This window comes from Berghia stephanieae, chromosome 15 (genome assembly GCF_034508935.2).
Source record: "Berghia stephanieae isolate SIO BIC M18660-M18661 chromosome 15, UCSD_Bste_1.3, whole genome shotgun sequence".
Classification (NCBI taxonomy): Eukaryota; Metazoa; Mollusca; class Gastropoda; order Nudibranchia; family Aeolidiidae; genus Berghia; species Berghia stephanieae.
In genome coordinates, this window is record NC_088374.1 from 1,605,417 (window position 1) to 1,615,416 (window position 10,000).

Consider the following 10,000-nt stretch of genomic DNA (forward strand, 5'->3'; position numbering starts at 1 on the left):
GTTAGGGACCGGAATAATTTACGCACAATATAGGTCTCCCAATTTTGTAGTTTGAGTTGTAGGCAATACACTTTCAGTATTGAAAATATGTTTACATAAAATCTAACAGTTGCAGAAATAATAATATAAGACTAAATTATTCTGAAAATCAGGCTCCGAATAATTCTCGTTTTGTTCATACCAGCGCAATAATTTGCTCTGGTCTAAAAATAGATAGACGTAACTTTTGATAAATTTTACCTTTTGTTCAATAAAATATCCATATCTAGACATTATTTGATGCATGATCGAGTATTTATGAATATGTGTTTCTTTTGCCACCTAACAGCCAAATTTTAAAGGTTATTTTCTTTCTATTATTTACATTGGAACGTGAGCTGTCAAGACAGGAACATGTGGTTTGCCATGTGCTTCTCGACCTTTGTTTACGTTTGGGGCAGCAAACTTTACTGTTCTATATTTATGTGATTATTTAAACATTAAAGGAAAGTGAACGTATAAGTCTTTGATGCACATGACAATACTAAAACATTCACACTATGTGTCTCAATAACTTTAGAATATCCGTTTCTCCTTTTTTAAGTTTGTTTGTTATTTATAATTTTACAAATAGATTTCACGAATTGTAATGATCTCTCAAAAGGTGCTATGGAACGTTGTTGAGCTCTTTCGGTGATTTCGTTTGATGCAATCACAAAACATGTGTGATATTTGACTCATTGTTCTGATTCGGAAATAGAGATATGGGACAATGACGTCTGCTAAGTACATGTTTATTTTGTTTACCGTAGTAATATAGTGAAGGTCCAGAACTAATCGGCAGTGAATGCTATATGATTTTTTCTACGTAGAAAGGTCTTAGAGTAATAAGTCTTTGGAATCTGGGAAAAAAGTTATCGGCTTTATAAACACACAGACACACACATACACACACACACACACATATAAATATATATATATATATATATATATATATATATATATATACTAGTAAAAAGCCCGCAATTTCGCTGGGAAAGAACTATTTTCATTCGATACTGTACTCACCATCATTTAATGAGGACCGATTGGTAAACAACGTTGTCTGTGTAATTTGGTATATCTTCGGTTGATTTTTCTGTGTGGCCCAATAATATATTTAATAATATATTCCCTCAACTAACCCCAAGAAAAAAATTAAACCTAGTATCTTTAATTAACCCTAATAGGAAAAACAAACACCCTAGCACTTTAAGAAGACTTATGACTAACCATAATAGGAAAAAAAAATCATCCGATCTCGAGCTAACCCTAATAGAAAAAAATCATGACAAATTGAATAAATAAACGCCTGACAAAAGATCAAAGGTAAAAATACAAATTTAAAGAATACTGGGGTTGTAGGAGCTTTCGGAATGTCTCCCCGTTACTTAACTTATGGAAAAAGAAACACCCTAGCACCTTTAATAAGACTTATGACTAACCTCTCGAGCTAACCCTAATAGAAAAAAAAAACAACTCTCGGACTGCTTTGCACTACCTTTCAACTTTCAATACTTAACAAATCAAAATGGCGGCACAAAATCAAAACAATGGTCAAATTAGGAAATTTTAAACTTTCACAAATCTATCAAGGTTTGTTCTAGTTTTTACAATTCCTGACAAAATATCAACGGTGAAAATACAAATTTAAAGAATACTGGGGATGTAGGAGCTTTCGGAATGTCTCCCCTTTACTTAACTTATGGAAAAACAAACACCCTAGCACCTTTAATAACACGTATGACTAACCTCTCGAGCTAACCCTAATAGTAAAAAAAGAATCAAAATGGCGACTGAAATACCTTCATGTGATCAAGTGAATAATATCACTATGAATGCCACGATTTGCTGAAAAATGCCAACACACACACACACATGTATACACCACACACAACACACACACATACACACATACACACACACCCACACACACAAACATACATGCAATTAGAACAAAACTAATCACCGCTAAATCAACAACACAACGGAAATAATAATAATACTTGATGTCATAAATAGATGACGCAAATTGACAACTTTTTACAGTGACAAAATTAGTTGATTTTGGGAGCCAAGTGTCGTCGGTACATATTTTATGATATTATCTGTTTGACTCAACGAACTTTCAAACTGACTTTAAATTATAAAAGGAAATCAAGTTATCTGTTTATCTATCTGTAAAAAATACATTTCTAATTTTCAAATCTTTCAGTAGAGTTGTGCGCCTTATCAATTTTTTTATTGACTCAAATAAGCACAATGTTCTCCACAATGCTATATTTTTTAAAGAAAGGATATAATATATTATATATATATATATATATATATATATATATATATATATATATATATATATGTATATGTGTGTGTGTGTGTGTGTGTGTGTGTGTGTGTTGTATGCAGTGGGATTACTACTCAGCTTCTAATATTTTAACATTGATACTTGACATACCCATGTATTCTTGGAAGCGAGATGATTGGTTCTGGAGGTGTCCTATATCTTCAATCACTGGAGATAAAGACACAATTAAATATTAAAATACAGAACGTGTTAGCAACGTGTTACTTTTCATTTTGTCAAATTTTAATTATCGTATTGTGATAGGACTGCATGAGTGTAATAGTTGCATCAGTATAGCAAATAAATAATAACTTTACTATTTAAATAGAGCAATATATATCAAACGAGCTCCAAGCCTAATACAACTATATATAGTAGTAATATTAATGGTAATTGTTGTAGAATCAGTAGTAGTAGTAGTAGTAGTAGTAGTAGTAGTAGTAGTAGTAGTAGTAGTAGTAGTAGTAGTAGTAGTAGTAGTAGTAGTAGTAGTAATAGTAGTAGTTGTAGTTGTAGCAGCAGCAGCAGCAGTAGTAGTAGTAGTAGTAGAAGGAGTAGTAGTAGTAGTAGCAGCAGTAGTAGTAGTAGTAGTAGTAGTAGTAGTAGTAGTAGTAGTAGTAGTAGTAGTAGTAGTAGTAGTATTAGTAGTAGTAGTAGTAGTAGTAGTAGTAGTAGTAGTAGTAGTAGTAGTAGTAGTAGTAGTAGTAGTAGTAGTAGTAGTAGTAGTAGTAGTAATAGTAGTATTAGTCTTAGTATTAGTCGTAGTGTTAGAAGTAGTTGTATTGGTAGCAGTAGATAGAAAACTATCTTTTTTTAGAACTGGAAATTCCTTCCCACATTCTATGTAAACTAATAAATTTCAAGAGAATGTCATTTCCACAAATTCAGACCTTTGTATTAACTCTACTAAGTTACACATCTATATGTCTTTCCTTTTCTTTTGGACCAAACTATACATTTTATTTTTTGTTTTCGTTAAAACGTGATCTGAGCAAGGAATATAACTGTTTTAATCATGTGATTGATATGAAAAATGGATACTCAATCAAATTGTTTTAAAGTTTTCTATAAATGTACACTTCACATCTTATTTAAGTTATTCCTTTATTGCACAAACAAACACATACACAAACACATACACAAACACATACACAAACACATACACAAACAGATCCATACGACCGATGGTCCTTGACATTGATCCATTTATTCACTATCACGTTTTGAATATCTATAACAACATTAGTTTTCAATCATGTGAATTATTCTCATTCAATGGAACAAAAAACGTTGAATATTCCAGATAAACACTTGACACAGTCTTATCCATAGACTAGTCTCATTCAGTGGACTAAATCACATGGACTATTTATAATAAATACTTGACACATCCTTATTTTTAGACGATTGTTATTCAATAAAACACAACACATTGAATATGACAAATAGATACTTGACAAACCACTATCAATCAAGTCTTGGAAACGAGTTGATTGATGATGGATGTTTCTAACGACGAAGATAAATCAAAGTTACAAACACCGATCAATGTCTCTCATTATTTTGCCACACACTGAACCTTAATGTGTTATTTCTATTCATAAAATTAATCGATGGAGGATTCACAGTTTTTTCTTATCTTTAAATTATAAACCGAAGACAGTCGATAATTTTCTTCAAGTATCTTCTAGTGATGCAAATCGCAAGGAATGTTACCATTTAGGTTTATGATTTTAAAAACATGTGACACAATCACTAGATAAGACCATTTTAGACCATTTGACAGTTTTGTCATACAATTGAGATGCATGTCTTATCTACGTATACCATTGTCCAATGAATCTTTTATAGATTGGCACTGATTCTTGTCCATGCCTTCCAATACGTAAATTCTTGATGAGACTGAGAAAATATGTGTAATTTGTATATAGTTTTCCAAGGCAAGTTTGCTAACACTAGCATTCTGTGATAACATTTCACTTTATTTTAGAACATAGAAACGCTACTTTAATGTAGTATGATATAGGATTGTAAGTGTTTAGCGTAACATTTTGGGTAAAATCAATCACCGTATTTTGTGGATTATAGAATGGTGGGGGGGGGGAGGAGGGGTAAAGCATGTAAATGCGACTAATATATAAGGAAACAATACAAATCAAACGACGTTTCGGCCTTTGGCCCTTTAATAGTAATCATAATAATATAGGTGAAAATGTGTGTGTATATAAATATAGACGTTACGTAGATACTATATTACATATGTCTATTCTATGTAGCTGTTTACCACAATACTTTTGAACTTAAAAAATATCTTAATTTATATATTCCAAACATTTATAGATACGTTATAATCCCCTACTAAAACATCCTATAACAAAATGCACCAACTCATTTAAACATTCCAAACGCTACATTAATACATAATGACATATCATTATCGTAGGCAGGTGTTTATCCCAACAATTTATAGTAAAATATATCACCTTATTGTGAGGTGTCCAGGCATTACATTGGTACACTATTATCTTTACAATGTACTGTTAATGAAGACGTCACTATCTTAAATAAAAGAAATGTGTCATAGATTATTGGCTCTGCCCTTGTCGGCTTCTAACTCTCCACTGTCTCTTGTTGAAATTTGTGCCAGTCTAATGAACCTTTAAAGATCCTGGAGTGTACATTTGACAAATCACACACTTTGATAAACACTATAGCATCTGTATATTCATAGTAGATTTGGTTTTACATAATATTACATTAAATAGTGTATATAAATATGTATGTAGTATCTACGTGTTACCTTTGTCCATAGAATCCTTTATAGATTGATTCTGGTTCTTTTCCAAATCTTCCAACAAATCAATTCTTGACGAGACTGTGTAAAGAAAATTAAAGATTTTAATTTAATATACGTAAATATATCTGTACTAAATGAAGGAAATTGTCATTTTTTAAAAAGAAATAACTAAATTATTCAGATTTTTGAAAAATAAAACACAACATTCGAAGAAAAAAAATGTGTTGTTAATTCAGCTAAATCTACAGATAAATTGCTCAAAAAAGTGATGTATCGTATAGCAATTTCTTATTGGTTTACTATTAGAATTTGAAAATCGATTTGTATGTTGGGTCAGCACAACATTTCACTAAGATTCTTTCAAATGGGCTGGAAAGAGAAATGTATTATTAGAGCATAATCTCTTACTTTTCTATTTTGTAACAAAATATATAATATTTTATAGATTCCAAACGTTGCATTTATATATGTCACTATAACACTGTATAACACAATACTTTACAATATTTTATACATTACAAACGTTGCATTGATACGTTATAATATGTTACTATAACACTGTATAACAAAATATTTTACATTATTTTATAGATTCCAAACGCTGCATTGATACGTTATAATATGTCACTATAACACTGTATAACAAAATGTTTTACATTATTTTATACATTACAAACGCTGCATTGATTTGTTATAATACCATAGGATTGCCTTACGCACGTGTTACTGCCAACTATTTATAGTAAAATATAGGTCACCTCATTGTGTGGTTTCCAGACGTGACATTGATACATTATCATCGTTACAATATATGATTCATGAAGACTTCATTTTCATAAATAAAATGTGTGACATATATGGTTTTCTCTGCCTTGTCCACTTCTCACTCTCCATTGTCTCTTGTTGAAATTCGTGCCAGTCTAATGAACCTTTAATGATCTCTGAGTGTACATTTGACAAATCCCACAATTTGATAGGTCATATGCATGTCATATATGTTTATTCAGCGTAGATTTTATTTTATTTGAATTAAAGAACAGCAGAGTTTATACAATATGTGTTTCATCTAATTGTTATCTTTGCCCGTGGAATCTTCCATCAAATCAAAGTTTGAAGATACTGTAAAAAATATTACAGATTTTAATTGTAATATAGAGTGTAGGAAAATCGCATTTTTTACGATACAAATATAAAGTTTTCTTGTTCAAATTTGTTTTAGAATCACACAATTTGATGAAATATATTTTTTATTGTTAAAATGAATTAATGTTTTGTTTTTGTTTTGTTTTTTTCTGTAAAGCTTGATATGCTCAACAAAGTTATGTATAATATAACAGGCAGTTATTAATTTTAAATTTGATCTTAAAAATTCAGTTTATATGCTAGGTCAGTATGACATTTCAGTACAAATTCTTGAAAGGCCAAGAGAGATTTAACATTCACACATGATTTCTCACCATATCATTATATAACAAAATATAACACACAATTGTAGATACTTCAAACACTGCATTAAGATAGGATAAAATGAACTTTATTTATTAAATTCTGGAGATTTACATTGGGTCTAATGGCATAGATTACAACATAGTATCTCTCACTATATCATTATATAACAAAATATATTACATTATTGTATATATTCCAAACGCTCTATTGATACATTATAATCTGTCACTATAACATTGGGTAACAAAATATATTACATTATTGTATATATTCCAAACGCTCTATTGATACATTATAATATGTCTCTATAACATTGGGTAACAAAATATATTACATTATTGTATATATTCCAAACGCTCTATTGATACATTATAATCTGTCACTACAACATTGGGTAACAATCTGACTCATCCCATACTATAACATAAATGTGTATTAAAAGTACAATTCATTTGACCTGAAATAACAGTAAATATTTTATGTACGTAAATAAGTGTGTTTTATATACACGTTACCTTTGTCCATAGATTCTTTCATAGATTGATTCTGATTCTTGTCCATATCTTCCAAAAAGTCAATTCTTGACGAGACTGGCGTAAATAAAATTAAAGATTATATTTAAAGGTAACCCTGTCTTTATTAAATGAAGGAAAATCGCCAAATTTTTAACGAAGCAAACAATAGTTTTTATTTTCAGATGAGTTTTATATGTCCTAAAATCTGAGGAAAAATCTTTGTTATATTTACATGAGTTTCACGTGTGTTGTGTTCAACAATGTTATGTATATTATAGTATGCACTGAATGCTTTTGAACTTGAATTTAGATATCTATTTTGTGTATTTGGTCAGTATGAAATTTGATAACAATCACGAAAACAGTAGGTAAGAAGAGAGTTTAAAATTGATGCATAATCTCTCTCTACAACATTATATAACCAAATATATCATCTTGAATTGGGAGGATTAGATCAAGGAATGAAGTATGCAGTAATGTGCCACAGCCAGTGGACAAAATAACAACTTTTACAAGGGTAGAGATTTCTTTTTAAACCCAGAACCTATGGTTATCAAACCTAAGCCTGGCCACGATACAGTCACTCTACAAACAACGTTACTCACCAGTACATTGAAATCAATCATTTTATATATGTTAAAATAGAAATTACTTTGGCGTGTCCCATATTTATCTGTTTCCTCAATCGCGTTGAAATGTCAGCCTGTCTGATTTACTAATACATTCAGAGTACCGTGTATACATCAAAAACTATATTATAGTCAATATAGCTGCTTCATAGAAATTAAAGTTAGATAAAACATAAAACGTGTTAATTCAAGGAGAAAATAATTTGTCTAGCCTGAGGCAATCACTTCACACAGTCTATAGCACCGTGTATAGCCTGTGTCGATTTAAGACTAATCAGCGTGTTATGATTCACAAAGTCTATAGCACCTGTGTATAGCCAGTGTCAAGTTAGGAATAGGCACCGTGTTATGATTTACAAAGTCTATTGCACCTGTGTATAGCCTGTGTCAATTGTAGAATAGGCACCGTGTTATGATTCACAAAGTCTATTGCACCTGTGTATAGCCTGTGTCAATTATAGAATAGGCACCGTGTTATGATTCACAAAGTCTATTACACCTGTGTATAGCCTGTGTCAATTATAGAATAGGCACAGTGTTATGATTCACAAAGTCTATTGCACATGTGTATAGCAGTGTCAATTGTAGAACAGGCACCGTATTATGATTCACGAAGTCTATTGCACCTGTGTATAGCCAGTGTCAATTGTAGAATAGGCACCGTGTTATGATTCACAAAGTCTATTACACCTGTGTATAGCCAGTGTCAATTATAGAATAGGCACCGTGTTATGATTCACGAAGTCTATTACACCTGTGTATAGCCAGTGTCAATTGTAGAATAGGCACCGTGTTATGATTCACGAAGTCTATTGCACCTGTGTATAGCCAGTGTCAATTGTAGAATAGGCACCGTGTTATGATTCACAAAGTCTATTGCACCTGTGTATAGCCAGTGTCAATTGTAGAATAGGCACCGTGTTATGATTCACAAAGTCTATTGCACCTGTGTATAGCCTGTGTCAATTGTAGAATAGGCACCGTGTTATGATTCACAAAGTCTATTGCACCCGTGTATAGCCAGTCTCAATTGTAGAATAGGCACCGTGTTATGATTCACAAAGTCTATTGCACCTGTGTATAGCCAGTGTCAATTGTAGAATAGGCACCGTGTTATGATTCACAAAGTCTATTGCACCTGTGTATAGCCTGTGTCAATTGTAGAATAGGCACCGTGTTATGATTCACAAAGTCTATTGCACCCGTGTATAGCCAGTCTCAATTGTAGAATAGGCACCGTGTTATGATTCACAAAGTCTATTGCACCTGTGTATAGCCAGTGTCAATCGTAGAATAGGCACCGTGTTATGATTCACAAAGTCTTTTGCACCTGTGTATAGCCAGTGTCAATTGTAGAATAGGCACCGTGTTATGATTCACAAAGTCTATTTCACCTGTGTATAGCCAGTGTCAATTGTAGAATAGGCACCGTGTTATGATTCACAAAGTCTATTGCACCTGTGTATAGCCAGTGTCAATTGTAGAATAGGCACCGTGTTATGATTCACAAAGTCTATTACACCTGTGTATAGCCAGTGTCAATTGTAGAATAGGCACCGTGTTATGATTCACAAAGTCTATTGCACCTGTGTATAGCCAGTGTCAATTGTAGAATAGGCACCGTGTTATGATTCACACAGTCTATTTCACATGTGTATAGCCAGTGTCAATTGTAGAATAGGCACCGTGTTATTATTCACAAAGTCTATTGCACCTGTGTATAGCCAGTGTCAATTGTAGAATAGGCACCGTGTTATGATTCACAAAGTCTATTGCACCTGTGTATAGCCTGTGTCAATTGTAGAATAGGCACCGTGTTATGATTCACAAAGTCTATTACACCTGTGTATAGCCAGTGTCAATTGTAGAATAGGCACCGTGTTATGATTCACAAAGTCTATTGCACCTGTGTATAGCCAGTGTCAATTGTAGAATAGGCACCGTGTTATGATTCACAAAGTCTATTGCACCTGTGTATAGCCAGTGTCAATTGTAGAATAGGCACCGTGTTATGATTCACACAGTCTATTTCACATGTGTATAGCCAGTGTCAATTGTAGAATAGGCACCGTGTTATTATTCACAAAGTCTATTGCACCTGTGTATAGCCTGTGTCAATTGTAGAATAGGCACCGTGTTATGATTCACAAAGTCTATTGCACCTGTGTATAGCCAGTGTCAATTGTAGAATAGGCACCGTGTTATGATTCACAAAGTCTATAGCACCTGTGTATAGCCAGTGTCAATT

At 32.3% G+C, this 10,000-nt stretch overlaps 1 protein-coding gene across 2 annotated transcripts in view; it reads right to left on the reverse strand.

Annotated features, from left to right (window-relative positions):
- The window catches only part of LOC144960271 (uncharacterized), a 29,701-nt gene that overhangs the window by 8,018 nt on the left and 11,683 nt on the right, over nt 1-10,000 (reverse strand). For both annotated transcript variants that reach the window (XM_078893315.1, XM_078893314.1), the window contains exons 6-9: nt 7,124-7,198; nt 5,163-5,237; nt 4,190-4,264; nt 2,474-2,530 (exon numbers count right to left, since the gene is read on the reverse strand). In XM_078893315.1, the coding sequence (XP_078749441.1) occupies nt 2,474-2,530; nt 4,190-4,264; nt 5,163-5,237; nt 7,124-7,198 (282 nt within the window). The remainder of the gene's footprint in view (nt 1-2,473; nt 2,531-4,189; nt 4,265-5,162; nt 5,238-7,123; nt 7,199-10,000) is intronic.